General features: G+C 41.0%; 1 protein-coding gene across 3 annotated transcripts in view; it reads right to left on the bottom strand.

The window, feature by feature from the left end:
• sh2b3 (SH2B adaptor protein 3) overlaps positions 1–20,088 on the bottom strand; it is a 46,965-nt gene that overhangs the window by 22,927 nt on the left and 3,950 nt on the right. Inside the window, exons 1-2 of one of the 3 annotated variants that reach the window (XM_053420052.1) lie at positions 13,240–13,900; positions 7,791–9,005 (exon numbers count right to left, since the gene is read on the bottom strand). In XM_053420052.1, the coding sequence (XP_053276027.1) occupies positions 7,791–8,975 (1,185 nt within the window). In that variant the 5' untranslated portion in view covers positions 8,976–9,005; positions 13,240–13,900. Of the gene's footprint in view, positions 1–7,790; positions 9,006–13,239; positions 13,901–20,088 lie in introns of those variants that run through there. The other 2 variants (XM_053420049.1, XM_053420050.1) reach the window with 2 other exon arrangements.

Here is a 20,088-nt window from a genome sequence, read left to right as displayed (position 1 = left end):
TCTCGGCAGCGCTGACTCGCATCCCTTCATAATTTCACAATTCCATGAAGCCCTCAAAAACAACAGAATCAGCGAAAGCAAAGAATTTCACCAAAATGCTCATCCTCCATTGTCCTAACCCTGATAGCATAGACTCAGAGGAGAGAGGGAAACCAATATGTGGAAGTCCACAAGGGGCTCATAGTCTGAAACAAATCAAACACTGATAACCCCTCAAGTGTCCGAGCAGATCAAGTCTCTGAGCAGAGTTCATGACCTAATAAAATGAGAACAAACAACTTTTTCCGCAGTTCTGTGTTGCACTCGTAGATGTGTCCAAGGCTTTCAATCCTGTTTATTACACAAAGTTGCCTGGTGTGGGTTTTGATGCAGGTTTACAACTTGAACAAATCATCATTGTGTGGAGTTCAAACTGTTGTTGCCCATGGATTTAAATAAAAAAAATCCAAAGAAAGTCCAAATAAAGGTGTCCCTCAAGGCTAAAAACTGGGTACATACTAGATTTATTTTCAAACTCTTTCACTGCCGTGCTGACCTCCAGTCAAACTGTGCATTTCACAAAAGCATGAAACCTACTGGTTCCTCAACCTATTCATTTTCTAAATGGATCTAAATACCAGCATTAGACAGCTCATTAAGCAACAAAACTCACGTTGAACCTTTTTGTTCAAACGTTTCATAATATCTATGTGGCTTCTTATATTGAAACTGAATATATGTAATATAGCTGGTGGTCTGGTCTATCAACCTGCTGATCCAGCCCACAGCGTGAGCTTTTCAAGAACGACTCTGTACTTGAAGCACATCGCATCACGCATTAATATTATGACTGAACATGAAACCAACAAGTGAGACCAGAAACCGGTAAGATAAAAGAAAAAGGGGTCAGAGAGTTGTACTTCGTGGTAGTTGCAGAATATTATCTAGCGATCTCCTGTACGGCGTCTACAACATGTGAGAGGTTTTTAGTTCTTTGAAGCCTTTAATTATATTTACACCGAGAGCTTTCCTTTGAGATTTGTGGCTTTTTTAACTTGGTAGGATCTCTCTGTGACTCACTGTATTCCTGACAAGAGTCATTACTGCTGACTGCGGACAAACACTGGCTTTCTACTCTAGTCTTAATCCCTTAAGCCCACTTTCATGCAAGTGTGGTGTATGATGACTTTTAATTAAGAAGCAAAACACAGAATTATAAGCCAAAAGGCGGAATCTAGATGGAAACTCTGTACAGACGACAAACAGTTTACAAATCCGCCAACATGAGGCTTCAAAGAAATCCTCCATTTTATTGTGGCTACAGAAACTGCATTGGAGAGAGTGGAAAGTTGTGACGTGATCCAGTTCTCTGATCACTGGGACTAGGTGTCGTTTAGATTTTAAACGGATACAGCTTTTGCTTGATTCATGTTCCTGTCATATCATTTCATGCTTTCACAGGGTTTCTATGTGATTTATAGATGATCCCTTTTATGCACTTCTTTATCCCGTTTTTGCTGCTGCTTTTTTTCCAAGTTCTTCACTGTAATTTACAACTTTTAACCTCTCGACATGGAGCTTTCAGTTGATGAAAGCATCCTCACAAAGCACGACAACGTGGATGCAGAATTTTAAAAGTGCTACAAAACAAGGATGCTTTGTTTTGAATTTTCATTACACCGTATTCAAATCTACCTGAACCATCAAAATGAACATTGTTTTCACATATATACAATTTTGTTGTGTATAGTTAGGGGTTATATTACAATTCGTACATTACATAGTAAATTAATTGTTAAAGATATTTCTCAAGCCAACATGACAGAGTCTTTGTGGTTCCAGATAAGGATGTGCTGCTTTCCTCGGCTCGGCATCTTTTTAAATATCTCTGGGTATGAAACGACTCACAAAATAAACCAAAAATAAGTTTGGCTCTCAAAAATGATGATTAGAATTTTTTAATATTTCCATAAATGGTAAATGCCAATCATCTGACTAATCTCTTAAATCAACCCATTGATTACACAAAGATGCACAACTCGATCTTTACCAACCCTCCCTCAGCTCTCTGTGGCCGGTACAAGATACAGACCTTGGGACATGAAATTAGAAAAAGCGAGAGGCCCGTTCAGAAAGGTCAGCCGAGAGAAACCAGAGAGCCGAAATCAGCAGCGAGTCCGTTTAATAAACCTCTGGAGATCAACAAGAGAACATCTACTCTCACGGCTTTTCCATTCATCAAATTTTACAATGTATTTGTGACATGATTTTACACATGTGGTGAACACATTCATCTTATGAATACACAAGCATGCATGTGAACCCACGCACACATCCATTGCATGACTCACTCAGTCACTTCAAGGCATAATTTCTAGTTTTCATGAAACTCAATCCCTGAAGAGAGGGAAACATTTGACTCTGTGGCTGAGATACCAGGACTGTTATGACGTGAGATGAAACTCAGGTTGTTCTCTCTGTTGAAATAGTCTTTGCACTGAATACTCATATCAGCTGAGGCCGATATGCCGTCTAAAACTTCTGGGCGTCCTGGCCTACTGGGCCAAATTTAAGATTATGAGACCAAAATATCACATTTGACTAAAAAGAAAACAAAGCAGGAAGCAGTAGAAATGTATTTGGGCTGCAAATGATCAGTTATTGGGTCTATTACGTTTTTAAATAATAGTGAAAATCTATTTTTCACATTGATCCTGATTCCCTGAAGCCCTAATAAAACTTCTGAAAATAACTTTAATAGTACAAAACAAATATTCAATTTTCACATCACAGGAGCTGAATTGAGAATAGAATGAGAATTATCAGGTTATTTTAAATGCTTAAACTAAGCCATTGATAATCAATACTCTGTTGAACAACTAATAGATTATTCAGCTGATCGTTTCAGTCATGTCCTTTGAATTGAATCACATGGTCAATGGTTTATGACCTTTTGGCTGATGAAGGCCTTGGGGTTGCATAATAATATTAAATACTCATGGAATTACCCATTATTCAAATAGAAAGTAGAACAAAAGTAGAATATTTCCAGTGAAAACTGTGCACATTGACGTCTGAATATTTCCCCTCAAGAACTGAAACATTGTTTCTGTAAAGTAAATTTCTTTAAATGTAAATTATTCGAGCGGCGCATAAAAAAAAAAAACATTCACCTTGATCCTTGTGTTAACCACAGATGAAGATGTTTTATAATGTGCATGCTTCAAATAAGTACAAATTAAATTGGACTTGTTCATCTGAGTCTAAAACTAAACTCCCAAATAACAACCTGAAGAGCTAAAAACAGTTTTATAAGCACATCCTTGAAACCTCTGTTGAGAAATCAGCAAACGTTGAGTTGAAACAATAATACAGATGCGCATTGATCTCCCCTGTCTGTTCTCCTCTTTGCTGGCTCATCTACCTCATCATCATTTCACACGACTCATGCTGTTAAGTTTCCTTGTGTCTCTCTAGATTGGCTTCCCTCCGGTCCTGGTGCAGCTGACTTGCGGTCCATGTGTTTTGAGATTTAGTAGTGGTATGTGACGAGAGCCAAATTAACACTGCGTGTTGCCATATGAGAATCTGAGGTATAACAAGTAACACAGAACAGATGGACACAAGCGTCTGGTCGTTGGAAAAGTATTTTCCACTGATGTTGCAAACTCTGCTTTTACTGTCAGTGAGAGAGTGAAGAAGCAGAGTGTGCACTGAGGGGAAAACACAGACGCAGAGTGAGGGACGTGTAAAACCAAATGTAAATAAAAAAATAGGTTTAAGGCTGTACATTTAAATGTACTTTGACTTTACCCTTTTAATAATTATATGCTTTAATGCAAGCATAGTTGCATTGGAAGAGGGGCTTCTACTGGAAATACTATTTTCAAGAAAAGGTGTCACATGACATAGCCGAACATGCAAAGACAAAGCTTGTTCCGAATTTGCCAACATACATAAAAACGTGTGTGAGAGTGAACAGACAAACACACAGAGACTTTGAAACGACAAACTCCATGAGCAACATGATACATAGTGTAGGCACACGTAGACACCAGCATGAAATGAAACCATGTGGGAAAGATTAGACACACACACACACACACACACACACACACACACACACACACACACACACACACACACACACACACACACACACACACACACACACACACACACACACACACACACACACACACACACACACACACACACACACACACACACACACACACACACAATATGATGAGATGAGTTGAGAGTGGTGTGATTAAGATGAAGTCCACAGGAGGTCTGAGGAAACGTATCCGCCGTCAGAATGCAGAAGTCTGTGGGAACTGACTCTAGAAGACAGAATACCACAGTTTTCCTGGCAGGACGCTAACCTCGTCTATAACCTTCACTACTGCTCCGTCAGATGAAAGAAGAAGTAAGGTTGCTGCAAAATAAATAACTAACTCAGGTGAGGGGAAAGTCACAGCTGAGTTTCACCCAAGACTGCACAGATGTATAAAAAACATAAAATGCAACATATCATTACCGACTTGTCAGAATTGTTAATTGTTATTGGTTCATGGTGTCAGTTTGTCCTCATCGAGGCTCTCAAGGCCAGAGTTAAAGACGGAGACGAGATAAAGACAAAGTCTTAGACAACACTGAGGACATTGTGGAGACTTCTGCTCGTTTCAGCTGACGAGACAAGATTCACTTCTGCAATAAAACAATTGTTACAATCATCGGATCTGTTGTTTTGTCACTAAATCTGCACAATAACATATTTTTCGCCAATCAAAAACGAACTCTATTAAATCTCTAAATGCAACAAGAATGTTTGGCGCATTCTCAAGGTCAATGACATTCTTTCACTTCTCCAGGTTTTATGAATTCAGCAATCACTGCATCAAAAACCTCAACTTGACAACATGGAACAAAGTCGGGCAATGAACTTTGCACTTTGGTAAATCAATATATAAATATTTAATATGATTATTTTTATACAGATCATTTAGATTAATATGTGTTAATATTGAAAAACTGCTTTCATTCTTGCAACTTCAATTAAAAACTTGAATTAAGTTAAGTTGTAAAATTTTACAAACTGTGTGTACGTGCATGTAATAAACGGCAGAACACTCACTTAAACTTCCTGAGTCTTATTTCATCTTCACACCCCTCCCAATAAAACATATACATCCTCTGCTGCTTACATGTTCTATTTGTTTATATGAATGTGACGTGATACTGATACAGAAGTGAAACTGCGCTCAGTTTGAACTATACAGGCATTTAAAGAGGCTAACCCAGAGGAGGAACTACATCTTTAACAGATAAAATCCTCTTTACTAAATGTGTAATAAACCATGTTGAATTAAAGTCGGCCTGATAAAAATGTGCAGATAATAATGTGACGTGTTGTATAAAATCTGACTGGCTACTACTACTAGTGACTGCGCTCTGACTAGAGCTTCCTCACACAAACACATTATCGGTTTCCATGCAGCTTCCTCTCATCTGCTAATGATCTCACTGATGATTACTGCAGTGTCTTACAAATAGAAGACACACACTGAAGAATATAAATAAAAATACAAAAGAATTCCAGCTGGGATAATTATTACTTTCTGTTCAGTGTGGAGGCAAATTCGGCCTCACACACTGACCCACAAAAAGTTAAAGAAAAAGCCCCTAGATGTGTGAAAGCCCAATTTATATCCACAATAAAGAACATTTTACTACAGAATATGTATCAAGCTGTAAGCTTGTTTTGTTAATGGTACTTCTGTTGAATGCATGTGCTTTCTCTTGTGTATGTTACAATGTGTGCATGCTGCTCCCCAGCTCTTCTTCCTTTTAAGGCCATTCTCAGGGCCTTAACTCTGCCCTGCCAAGATTATACACACTTATACTCACATATACACAGAAACACACACAGAGGGAGAGCACTCAAGAGCAGCAATACAGTTGGCTTAACTTAAGCAGCACTGCAATCAACCAGCCAGATCCTGCCAATGCCGTCCCATTCTGAACAACACACACACGCAGCCACATGCATGATTTTGGCTCTATCATCAACTGAATTACCACACACACACACACACACACACACACACACACACACACACACACACACACACACACACACACACACACACACACACACACACACACACACACACACACACACACACACACACACACACACACACACACAGTTAGGGCTGCAGCTGGCTGCCGAGTTGAGGGCTGCTAAATATAAAGCACTGCAAGCACAAAAACAGACTCAGATACGCACAAGCATGCAGCTTCATTTTCATTGACCTCTGTTTTTGCTAGGACACACACACTTGCACACACCCTGAAGAGACTGAATTGTGCTTCTAATGTAGAGACAACAGTCAACTAAGCCGCTCTGATTCCTGGTTTGGGGATCTTAGGGGACTGGGTGTGCATGCACATGTGCAGCTGGCCCCATCTGGAAACATTGCAGGGTTTTATGTCATGAGGTCTTGTGTGAGGAGTCAAGCACATATGAAAAAAAACAAAAAAACATCCTGCTGTGATGTGATGAGCTGTCAAGCAAAGTCGGGGGAAAGAAAAGAAGTCTTTCTTACTCCTAACTAACGGAAAGTTGCTAAAATAAACAAATAGGTTTGAACATGTGACCGTTTCTTATCTTCTGACTGTTGAATTGATGCTTCAATTATAAAGTAATAAGTAGAAATGTTATGACTGGCTGAAGCAAACCCTAGATAAACAGGAAGTAGTGTAGGAGGCATATCTCCATCACCAAAGAGTAGAAGCAGAGGAGACGACTAATGTTGCAGATTCTTTGAGGTAATTCAGATATACAACACGAATGCAGAGCTAATGCATGACCTTCAGTAATGCATGGAAATGACTGTATTATAAAGCAATGTGACCGAATCAGATTAAATCCAACTTCACTTATATGAACAAGAACTATTTCCAGAAAAGTCTTTAAGAGGGTTAAAGGAAAAACTATCACTTACACAATCATTAAAGGTTATATGTGATAAATTAATTTTAACGGATAGGTTATTACACTATTTGCACAGGAATAGCAGAACAGATGCTCTGATTAGTTTTGTTAGTATGAAGTGTGAATAGATTATCACTATTTTTCTTTTTTTTAGCTTGGTTAGCACCGTGCAAAAGCTCAATGTAATCACAGTGTTTGTCGTGTTGCGACAGAACTAACTAGAGGGTTGAGTGGAGAGTGCACACCTCCACCCAGGGTAATGACATATCTCACCATGTTATAGACAGAGAAACATAAACAGATGCGCCCATGTATCTCGCTCAGTCGGCTGCTTAACAATCAGACAAAATGTTCTTTGGGCTGTCGCTTTTCAGACACTCCCTTCACTCACTCCTCACCACACAACACTCAACACACCTCTTTTTTACATCTTGTGTATCCAGCAGTGGCTGAAATAAAACAAAGCTTTCTGGATCAACAACATCCTGTTTTCCTTATGAAATATGTATAAGGTTTTACTACAAAACAATTGATATCTTGTCATCAATCTCTGCAGACACAGGCATAAACAACTATATTTATCAGCATATTTACTTTATGCATGCCACATATATTTACAGTGAAAACTGAACTGGATGAAAAGACAAGCCGACTTCATGTAACCAAAGTCCTGAACATTTCAATATCTGTATTTTTATATTAAGAGTGGCAGCTGTTACTATAACTTAATCGCAATTTAAATAAATGTGCTGGATTGTCAGAGTGTACATTTCTTTTAATAAATGTGTATACGAGTATGTGTTTCTACCTTTGGAGGATCATAGAGCTCCAACTGGTACCTCTCCCCTCCTCCTCTTCCTACTCCTCCTCCTTGAGCGTCTCTGATCCTCCTGACCAGCAGACGGCAGCGTTGCCAGCAGGGCTGAGAGTCTGAGATAGTGTCCTCCACCAATAAGTATCTCATTTGGCCCTCTTTACAGCAGCCGCTCACCTCTGACCTCCTCTGCCTCATGCTTCTGCTGTGTAACCAACGTAAACGATCCAGGAAGTGAGATGCTACTCCCGCCACAGACCAATGTGAAGCACCTGGAGGGGTGGGTTCAGAGATCAGACAAGAGGAAGAGTGGGATGAAGAGGAGGAGGACGACACTTCCTCATTTGTGGAGTAAATCCCGCCCACTCTGCTACTATTATTTGGGGAGTTGTTGTTGGTGGTGGTGGGGTTGGGGTTGTTGGAGGACAGGTCCTGGGTTGTGGGGGGGCTAGGAAGGGGACGCTTCTTAAACAGCCTTCTTACGGTCTGCTGGATCTGACTGACAGAGAAGTGTGTGACGTCAGCGTGTCCAGGGTTGGAGGCTGACGGGTCAGATAGCCGGCGACGATTGGTGCCAGAGATCTCCTCGCTGCCATGGCTATGCATCAGCAGGGACCTGCCGCCGACACTACGAGTTGACCCTCTCAGAACCCCCGCGTTTCTCGACAAGGAGTTTCCCGCAGCACATTGCAGGGGCTGTTCCTGGTCCCGGCTCACGACCAACGGCTCCACTTTTGGTGGCACCACAGCAAATAGAGCAGCGCCTCCACTTTGACGGCTCGCCTCCCGATAGTCCTGCACTCCTGACAAAGATGTGATCCGCGATCGACCAGTCACAGGCTGTGATGGAAGGGGGCGGGTCGCTGGAGATGTGGAAGGAGCGCTACCGGTAGAGGTAGAGCATCTGTTCTGTATGAGCGGAATGCCATCTTTGTCAACCTCGCAGCAGAAGTGCTTCTGGAAGAGGTCGGTAAACTGCTTGGAAAAAGTCTCTGGCGGGAGCACGTCATGCTGTGGCCACTCTCTGGCAAAGCTCTGGTAGTGTCCAGCCAGCTGCCGGGCTGTGGCGATGGCGTGCAGCTCGCAGAACTCGCTCCAGCCTCTCGGGGGCGCTGCCACGCCGGGGCCTCCTCCTGCTGTTGTGGTGGTGTTGGCTGGATGGATAGTGTTACCATTCATTGCAGTAACCAGACCGGCTGAGAATCACTGCTGTGAGACAAAGAATGTAGAAGAGATAGGGAAAAAAATAAAGAGGAAAAGAGAAGTGGATGGTTGGAGAGGAGGTGGGGGAAAGGAGTTGATTTGAAGGCAAGGTTGGAAAGATGGACGGTTTAGAAGAGAGAAAGATGATTGGGGGACAAACAGAGGAGAGATATGAAAATGTAATTAGAGGCAAATCAGGATAATGTGGAGTATTGAGCAAGAACTGGAGCACTAAAGATGGAACTGGAATAACAGACAGCATTTCTTTGAACAACTTAAAAGTTTGAAATGGTTTAAACATCAAGATAGAACGGCCAAAAGTCTGATTTGATCTGCAATCAATCTTAAACAGTCCAAATTAGATTACACGGGCCAACAAAGAATCTCTGGCAATCAACCAATCAGAGGATATCTTAATAGATAAGGATGGCCACAGTTCACTCAAAGGATTATGGGTAAACAATTTAGGAGAAAAATAAGTAAACAGCAAAAACACTGATATATTTGAGGGAGAATCGAGGAAATCTGTCGAGATGAATAAAATGTGAGGAGAAAATGAGCAGAGTGAGTTGATGTGGAGTCAATAAAGACGACTGAGTCACCTCCCAATTGCACTGGTATTGACTATAGTAGTTGAAATTAATGAAAACAGTATTAAAGTCATTCAGACCGACTCAGTGAATGAGGAAGTACGCTTGGAAACTTCTCAATCAACCACACTGCCTGCTCAGTCATCTGTGTGTTCACATGGGACCGGTTTCTTCTACTTCTGCTTTTTTTTTTTTTTTTTTTTAATTCAGACATAAAACAAGATGTCCATATATGTCAGCCCCATCTCATGGACCCGAGCCCCTATTCAGTCAATCAATTCAGCAGATAATGATAGAACAACCTTATTTACACCTAAAAAACTTGAGCGCTCCTCCTCCTCTAAATTTCTTCTGAATAAATATAATTATTGTCGCTGATCAACTTGCAGTTTGGTCTCACAACTCGGATTACTCTCTATTTTCTTAGAGAGATTTCCCTTGCATACATTGAGCTGTTGCTGCTAAAGTCATTAAGGTGGTTATGTTTTCACCCCGGTTTGTTTGTTTGTTCGTCAACAGGATAATGGAAAAGCGACACAATAGATTTCCATGACAATTATTTGGAAGGATGCGACATGGGCCAATAATGAATCCTTTAAATTGTTTTGTGGATCCAGACAAATTTGATCCAGGAATCTGAGATGTTTGAGGTCCCAGGACACATTAAGTGGAATGATATCTAGTAGGAAATTTGCTAATCTATACCAAGGAGGATGGTCCCAATAGTCTTGATGATGAGCTCTTGGAGCTGATTGGTTAGCGGCTGTATGCTGCTTGTTGCATGACCCTGCAGAGCGAAAACTGTATCCACCAAGTTTATGCCTAATCCTACCTGCCAGCTGAAGATGGTAATATCTTTATGGATGGCCACCGACCACCATTCACTAACTTGGGTCAGATTTAAACTGCAGATCCCGTGATTTTGCCCTCAGCTTTAACTATATATAACTACATAAATACTCCATCTGTACACACAGCACTCTCTGTCATGGAGGATGAGGGGCTGGTAAGGTTGTTTAAGGGGAAGTTTTTTTGGGGCATTTTGGTTTAAAGGGGATGGCGTCCCCTTTCTGCCCCTACAAATTGCTTAATGCTGTTATCTATTTGATTGAATTTAAGGGGACTTGGTGGAGGTTGGCGCTTTACACTGTCCAATTCTATTTCTCAATCCTGTACTTTCTTCACCTTTGTTGCAAAATTACTGATTCACAACATTCTGGTTAGGTTCATCTCAATAGGCTCTTCATTCTTGTTCTCACTTCCCACAAAAATATGTCATCATCAATCGTGTTGAAGCATCACTTTACCCTTGTGCTCTTACACCTTGGTTAGGTACCGGCTACTTTTGTAATTAAACAGAAATGAGTTGGGTTTTAAGAGTTAACCACATAGTTTCAACATTAAAGAGGAAACAGGATGCTTTGCTACGTATTAAATGAGAACTAAACCACATGTTTCATCTCTTCAGACGTTCCCCTTTTGTCCTGCCCTGATGTATACATTACAAATATGGTAAACCCACAGCTATAGATGATTAGGAGGAAGGAAACATTTGCAAAGAACAACACGCCTCTTGCTGATGCAAGATAGTCAATGGATGAGACAGTGTTGTATCATTAGCTGCAGAGTTGCAACTGTCTCATACAGCTGAGTCGCAAAATAACAACTTTTATACGTGCCTCTCCAGGGATTTGAGATACGCAATAACTTTTTTCTGATCATAAACTGTAGTATGATAGATTTTGTTAATGAATAAGGTCACGTGTTACAAGTAAAGGAGTACACACAGTAAGAATATCGCACCATGAAACAGCATGAAAACATTGATGTCTTAAGAACCCAGAGATGTTTTTCAAGATACCAACATCCATTATATAACAACCATAGCTTATTTCTATACACTGCTGTGGAAATGAGTGGCTGAATGACAGTTGAAAAAACACTCAGTCAGACTTCGGCTGCAGTCGTATTAACAGTGGTTTATCATTCTCGATCTACAACATGTGCCTGCAGTACATACCATCTTCCTCCAGTGCTGCAGAGAAGGGTCTTCTAAATAAAGGAAGTATGAGCATGTGCGTATGTGCATGTGTGTGTGCATACGGGCTGTGTGGGTTGGTGTGGGGGGAGTCACAGACTGTGGTCCAACAGATCACAGAAAACCACAAGAAAGGGGGGGGGGGGGGGGGGGGGGGGGTCGCTCGCTGTGGTCGGCCCAAACATGGAGCAACATGTCTCGTTATTGCTCGGCCAACATCATCTGCCTCCCTCTAAGTGTCGTAAACGGCCATGTTGGGAGACGCAAAGATGTGATCGCTTGAGATTGTGTCACGCCACAGGACGTCGTCGTTTTATTTTTCATTCGTATCATCGAACATACCATGGCGGACACGTACGTCACAGATGGAGCGAAAAACTTGGCATCGCGGAATATTGCGTCACCAAAGTTCCTGGATGTGTCCTGTCACAACAACCAATTCCCTTCCTGTACTTCGAGGAGCATGCTCAGTGCGTGCCCCCTTGTGCCCCTGCAGCTGGCCCCCCCAGAAGCCTGTTTCTATCTGCCTGGCCAGCCCAGCGATGACTCAGCACTGACTACAGAAAACACACACACACACACACACACACACACACACACACACACACACACACACACACACACACACACACACACACACACACACACACACACACACACACACACACACACACACACACACACACACACACACACACACACACACACACACTTCCTCTTGATGTTTCCCTCTGGGGGCTTGTCTGTCTTTGTTCCCATGGTTTTGCCTCGTTCTCTTTTCATCCTCTCTGGTATGTGGATCTCCAGATGGGTTTGGATGCACACTTACACACGACTAAGGCCACATTTAGTTGTAAGAAGAAACTAGAAGATTTATTCAGTGTCGGGTTTTTCTTCTCTGTCCTTATCCAGAATCTCCAACCTCAACTTGTTGCTTTGTTATTGTGTTATCATTTTGTTCAGGCAGCATTCAGCAGAGGATGACAGAAAAAAAATGGGAAACAGTCCCGAACAAAAGACTCAAAGTTCCTGCCTTCCCTCCTCTCTTCCTCACTTAGTCATCACTCCCTCCTCCTCCTCCTCCTCCTCCTCCTCCTCCTCCTAATTCCTCGACAAAGCCTACATTCTTCACTGTGACACACACACACATTCACTGAGAGTCAAGCCAAATAAAAGCTGATGTTCGTATGTCTCACCTATGACTGTGAAGTTATTAATGCTGCAGCTCAACCGTTGCTGTTTAAAATAGCAGTCAGCAACAGACATCACAGTCATTGGCCTTTATTCACATGTCAGACAGGTGTGAGAAAAAATAGTCTGCCAGGAAAGCAGCTTGTGACTGACTGACGCTGAGAGAAATATAGCAGAGTCTCCCGGTCTAAACCTCCAACGTGTAACGTGAGGTCTACCAATAGCGATATGCGGAAAAAAAAGTAATTGTTCAAGCATAAATATCACAAAAAAGCTAAAAATAAATGTACTTAAAGAAACCAAATTGTGGACTGGGAAGGTAGCATTTGCACAATTTCGTAATGATTAGTCAAGATATTTATTTAAAGAAGCCCTACAGCAATTCATGGTGGAAAACATTAATGAGCAGCACAGCTCTTACCTTATCACCTGCCCTCATCACTTTGCTGCTCCCAACACCTCGAACACTCTCAAATACGTTTTTTTAATCAAGCAGGAAGGAAACAGGACGCGTGAACAAGACACATGTGAATTGATTTGGTGAGCGTGACTAACCTCATGACTTGTGTCAGCTCACAGAGCCACTTCTTATCGTAATACAACATTGAATGGGATGGAGGTATGATGCAATGGTTGATGTCATTAGGACTAAATGTCTGGCCACCATGTCCATACTCTTGTTGAGGGTTAAGGACATAGGATGTCCCACCTTGTCAAGCCTTATGAGGCTAATTGTGATTTGTTAATATGAGATATACAATTTTAATTGATTGATTGATGTATGCAGAGTACTCATGGGGACTGTGGAGTATTGGGAAACAAATAAAAAAACTATTCTTACAAAACAATACCCCCACAACTTTAAGTCCCGTTGAAACGCATCACACATGTACGTGTTTCCGGCAAAAGCACAAAGCTGTGGAGGGAAATGTCACAGATGTTTATAGTAACAATAAAATGGCTGAATGTGCTTAACGCTCCCCAGGCCAGACTGACAGCGGCTAGCAGCTCAATAGAGAAAGCCAAAGTCTAACCTACTTTCTGCTGAGGAGGACCTTTACCATCACCTGCAGGTTTACCAATGAATTGGACAGGGATGAAATGGTGGATTTTGATGTAAAAAATAATATAATTTTCTGATATTGATGATGTTAAAAAATTATCAACTGACACAGGATTAAAAATGCGAAAAATGTATTTTTCATTTCATGTGGCCTGCAAAGAATAAACAAAAGGTGAAGATGACAGTTACTGAGACCGAGACGCTACAAGGACGCACAACGTTTTTTACCACATGTAGAGGATTATCAGTGCCGCTGGTGGAAGCCTTGTTGCAGGGAGGTCCTATTTATATCTGGACAGCTTGGTATCAGCTCTCACACACCACGACGTGCTCCCCGTTGTCTCCTATTGAGAAAAGCTCTTGTTTGGTGCAGCGGGCAGACACACAAACACAACCGCAAAAGAGGTCCCTGAGTTTCCATGTCTTCATAGCATGTGGCAGCCACCATGGCTGGACACTGGGCCCACTGAAAAAGTGGCTAAAGGTGTGATGTTTCTAATGGCCACTAGATGGCTGTTAGGAAAATTGACTGGAAGGAAATAAATAGAAAACACATCAAAATATATATTTTTTTTATTAATTGGCAACTACATTAATTAATCATTAAATAATCTCTTAAACTACAAAGCCCAAAAAAAGAGATGGTGGTAGTTTCTCAAATGTTTACATAAAGTCAACTTCTTTGGATTTTAGCTAGTGACTGTATTTGAAATGATACACTGGGCTCCAGGAATCTGTGATGAGTACTTTTTAAAATTTTCTGATGATTATTTGAGAAACTAATCAGCAGATTGATCAATTATTTAAAGAAATATAAGTTACAGCTATGAAGCACTCCCACTGAATCTATTGGGAGGTTGTCTCTCCTGCAACTGCATCACCTCAAAGTTTAGATCTACACTGTGACGTTAACTATTTAAAGAATCAATGTTATGACCTAAACAGAAGAAATGTGAATATCAGCACACGTCCTAACTTACCATAACTTTTTATGCTCTTGACAACAGAAATAAAACCATTCGTCTGACCCAAAACAGCAACATGTAGATGTAACCAAGGGCTCCAGACATTGTTGGGTGTATTTTTCTCTTACTATCTGATGTTTTGCAAACCATTTATCGACATTGGAAATGATCACAGTTCGCTCCTTCGAGTCCGCCCCTGTACCCCTGATTTTCTGATTACAACGACTAACATGAAGCCAGCGATGAGCAAACCCAACCTCACGTCCTTAAAACCTCCCATTCTGAAAACTATGCATGACGTCACAGATGCTGTTACGAAGTCTTTACAGTCATACTTAAACACAGATTCACATCTCACTGTTAGGTGACGAGTTGAGCCCTTTTCTCGCTCTGAACACACACAGAGTCAAATGTGTGTGAGCAGCATGTGAACTATCCACAGTAAAAGTTTGCACATGTACACCTCCATGTGCCATTCGGCTGGTCATTACTATAGAAACAGGATGTCCTCCTAATCGTCATACTCATAATACAGTATAAAATGCAATTTAGAGAAAGCCACATCCTTCTGACCTTTATATAGCCCTGGTCTTATTACCGAGATCAGCCGGATCCAATCTACTGCTACGACTCAATTAGTCTGCGCGGCATCAAGGCTCTCATCAAACATCAAACATTCCACTTTTTCCCATAAAAACTGCGAGTGGAAAAAGTGAATAAATTAGAAAGAAAGAAATCCGGTGACACGTGTATCACAAGGTCTGGGATGAAAAGCAGATCTTGCTTCTACCTTTGAATTGTAATTCTCTGAATCAGAATGAATCACAGAGCTGGGGATATAAATTTACAAAGCCGAGAGGGAGGGAGTAAATGATTGTGTGAGTCCGGGAGGTCGGAGAGAGGCAGCGGGGGAGGTTTATTAAAAAGAGAGAGACAGGAAGGAGGAGGCAGAAAGGAGTGAGGGAATCAGACAAGAAAAGGAAGCGGAGGAGACGGAGAAACAAGAGTCACAAGGACAGAGAGAAAGACAGATGAGGGGGATAATGAGAGGGCAGACAGGAAGGGGAAAAGAGCAGGAGAAAAGAAGGGGAGAGGAGAGGAGAGGAGGTGGTGCCAGGTTTATGGGTGAAGGTCCAGGTGGCAGAGGAACAGAGAGCGAAGGATCTCTACTCTGCCCGGGCAGCGATCACAGCAACAGGAAGCCCTGCCCTGCGACCAGCGCACACATGCAAAGATATAGTGCACACACATGCACACACAAACACAAACACACAGAAACGTGCAGAATGTACCAAAATTGGAGCCTTTCATCAAAGGTGGAAACAGTAAACGTGAGAGCAGTTAAATGTTAAAATGCTGTGAGTGTGATTAGAATAAACTGATAAACATATGACTCAATTCTCTCTAGATTTGTTTGTGAGATCAGTGTTTTATTCTTGATGAAACAAGACAGATTCCCCAGAAGGATTAGCTCAGCTGGTTTGTTTCATAGCAAAAGACGAAATAGAAGAGAGACAGCAGAAATGCTACCAAAGATGTGGTCACGCTTGTTGTAGAAAAACTCTTTATGTAATACTGAGTAGCAAAGAATGACATATTTTTAGACAGGTGCAGCTGGTCAGGAGTTGAACCCGGGACCCACTGTGGTCTTCTGCACCCTTTTCCTTTAGCCATCAGGTAAAAGGGATTAAAAAAAATAGATTAACACTTTGCAAAACACACCTATTCACTTACTTATAGATTGTCCGCAGCCAAAAGCCTGTTAGCTTTGCATAATGACCACAAACAAGGCTCAAAGCAATGTGAAATATATAAGCTTAACAGTAACTGTGGAATTTATAATCTTCATAAACTTCACAGATACAATTTTCTATATTAATGTATTATTCATAATATTCGCCAATCCATCTTGCATTGATAGTAAAATCTAATGATTTAAAGACACTAGAGTTAATTTATATTACACCAAGACTGCAGGCAAATCTTTTTATAAAATTATATATTATATATTGATCATCTGTTAATCATTTTCTCTATCAATCATCTATAACATGTTATATAATTCCCAAACATCAAATTTTTTGTTATGTTCGACAAAGAAAAGCATTACATCCTGACATTTGAAGAGCTCTAACGTGTTTTTAAAAATGAAGATAATTTATTTGTTAGCAAGATACTTACTTCCCTGTAAATTGACTCATTGGTTTATCGTCAACTCATCATTACAGACCTACGCAATAACAATTGGGACATTAAAGAAATGCCTCAAGATGTCGACACCGGAAATCCACGTCATGACCGAGTTGACCACAGGAAAATGTGAGCAGCTCTCACCACATCTTTGCCTTGCATGAACTCAATTTAAGGAGACTACAGAAGGAACCTACAGTGTTTGGCGAGAGCCCCACAAGCAACTGTTATGCAAGTGTGTTATCAGGAGAAAAGGGCCAGGAATTCCCTCCAATGCAGTCACCACTCAATATTGTTATGACAGGCACAACAGCCTGCTTCACTGTGAGCCAACACACCAGCTAACGTGAAGGGACAATGTGTCACCTTTTCTCAACCCTTTCTCTTCAAGTTATAACCCCAAGGCATGAAAACTGGCATAATCTGGCAACAGCAGCACAAAACTATAAAAGTTTTTTATAAATGTATTTATTTCCTGATCGCTCAGCTGCATGAAATAAACATCTGCAGCGGCAGGGATGGGATTGACTCGAGTCTCAGTGTTCCTGTTTGTTATCAAAGCTCATTCACATGTCACTTCATGCGAGACGCACACAGCTTACATAATTCAAGAACATATTGTGAGGGAGGAAGTGGGGCTGAAACATGAGATAACCTCGAAACTTCCCATAGACTGAGTAAAGCATCAGCTGATGCGTGGAGTCTCTTTCAAATGTCAACCATCAGTAAAGGATACAAGCTTTGTTCTGGATGTCAAGGTGTTGCAAAGAAATGTAAATGTGTTTGTGTGTAAAGCTCAAATCCTTAATCATTGTTGGTGGTTGATGACAAGAAGAATGATGTAAAAAGAAAAACAGAGCTACAACACATACAGAGAGCTATAGGGCAAGAAGAACCTTTAATCCTCCACGTTTGGCATTTAGTGAAGCTCATATTCACAGTGGCCTCAGGAAACATATTCACTACACTAACATTTAGTTTCCACCGTCTGGGTCTTGACTTTGCAGCTATCTTTAAAAAGAGAAAAGAAAACATGTGGCAGCAACAGCTGTGAACTGGAGAAAAGACTTATCTTTTGTCTTGCAAGTGTTTGTTTTTTTGTTCTGTTGTACATGTGTAGGCTAAATCCTATTGGGTGCATACTGTAGGGTTTTTGTTTCGGTCGGAGTAATCTCTAGTTCAGCCTCACGTTCCCACAACAATGCAGAGCTCCAGCACAACACAATGCTGCTATTATTAAGACACAAGTAAAGCCCTGCCGCTTTCTGGCCATTTCCTGTCGTCTGGGAACGCAGTGAGGGAGGCAGGTTGGGAAAAGAGAAAAAAAAAAAAACCTAAAAGGGCTTGGATCCATGAAGATAAAGCAAGGATTATAGGAATCAAAATAAATGACAAAGTCCTTCAGGAAATGATCCTATGTATCTAGTAAGTCCCAATAACTTAGTAAAACACTCACTAACAAGTTTCCCTCCAGCTGTCCGGCAACCTGCCAACAACTAATACAAACCATCTTCTGCACAGTCTGCAGTCTATCATTATCCTGGGAAGACAGACCCCAGCATGTCATGAAAAACTAAAATATAGGTCTCACAGACACATAATGAGAGGCAAAAAAAATGAAAAGAGAAGTTTAGTTTTGTCTCTGGCTGCTTGGATGTGAAGTGTGAGGAGATTAGTCTCCTTAGCTCACTAGTCAATAGACGTATTCAACAAAATTCATGTCACGGTTAAAATTACACAGAATCGAGGATCATGACTTATTCATCCTTGAGCTTGTGAATCTTAATTCATAGTAAAAACATGATTCATAATGTGACTAATAATAAGACATAATAGTTGCCCAGCCCTTGTGAATATACAATCAAGTTTGACTCACTGTTTCTGGACCTGCTGCAACTCATGATTATATTTATTACCTGTCTTTTCTTTGATAAATACTTAAGCAATGGAATTATGCAATATGCAACTTTGGTCTCCCTCGCCGTACGTCACTTTCTCTAGAAGTTATAACAGAGACGGACAAAGACACTTTGACGCAATGAAAAGGTTGTTAAAATTAAACGCCCCCATACTTTTTTTTATAAAATTGGGGATTCCTCTGGGTTAGAAAAGTCTTGGAAATCAGAGACATTTTAATGAATAATTATAACTTATTATATCTTTAAGTTAAAAGGCATAAAAGCACATGCTGATTTTTATTCTAATCTCTAAATCAAGTTTGTGAATCTTTTTATCTTCTATGCAGTTAAAGAAATCTGAATAGTATATCTAACATGCAACAGACTGCACAAGACACAGTCAATGTACTGTGAACACTGTTAAAATTAAAAAGAACTTGAGTAAATGCACAGAAACTTTGTCATACACACACAGAGACACACACACACACACACACACACACACACACACACACACACACACACACACACACACACACACACACACACACACACACACACACACACACACACACACACACACACACACACACACACACACACACACACACACACACACACACACACAGAGTCCTGGTAAAATAAACACTGGCTGACAGTGCATGCTACACAACATTAAATATGCATACACTGAACAACTAAACAGTTTTAAGTAGGTTTCTCAGCTACAGAGCCGCCAGAAGCTGAACTCAACGCACTTCGTGAGCCTTTAAACACAGGATTGGTTTCTGCAAAGCTGCAAACAACAGTCCATCATTCACAATTCAGCCAATTCAAGCACTCGAGACTGAAATGCTGCAGCCCGGGAGAGTACGACAGAAATCTCTGTGTGAACTCCGCGAGCACTCCATGAATGAGTCATGCCGACTCGTGATGCATTTCTGGTTCTTTGTAAATTGTGGGACGCATGATAGTATTTAAGATTTGTGATACTGTATATTATGTATGTATGCATCTGTGTCTGTGTGTGTGTGTGTGTGTGTTTGCGGTTGTTCGGGTGGGGGCGGTGGAAGATAATTGGATCCTTCAGTTGCTCTGATCGGCTGTGAATCATCTGCAGGCATCTGACTTCCTGGAAGGCTAATTCAGGAGTT

Source organism: Pleuronectes platessa, chromosome 4, assembly GCF_947347685.1.
Source record: "Pleuronectes platessa chromosome 4, fPlePla1.1, whole genome shotgun sequence".
Taxonomy (NCBI): Eukaryota; Metazoa; Chordata; class Actinopteri; order Pleuronectiformes; family Pleuronectidae; genus Pleuronectes; species Pleuronectes platessa.
The sequence above is the reverse complement of the archived record's forward strand: the minus strand, read 5'-3'. Positions and strand labels throughout refer to the sequence as shown.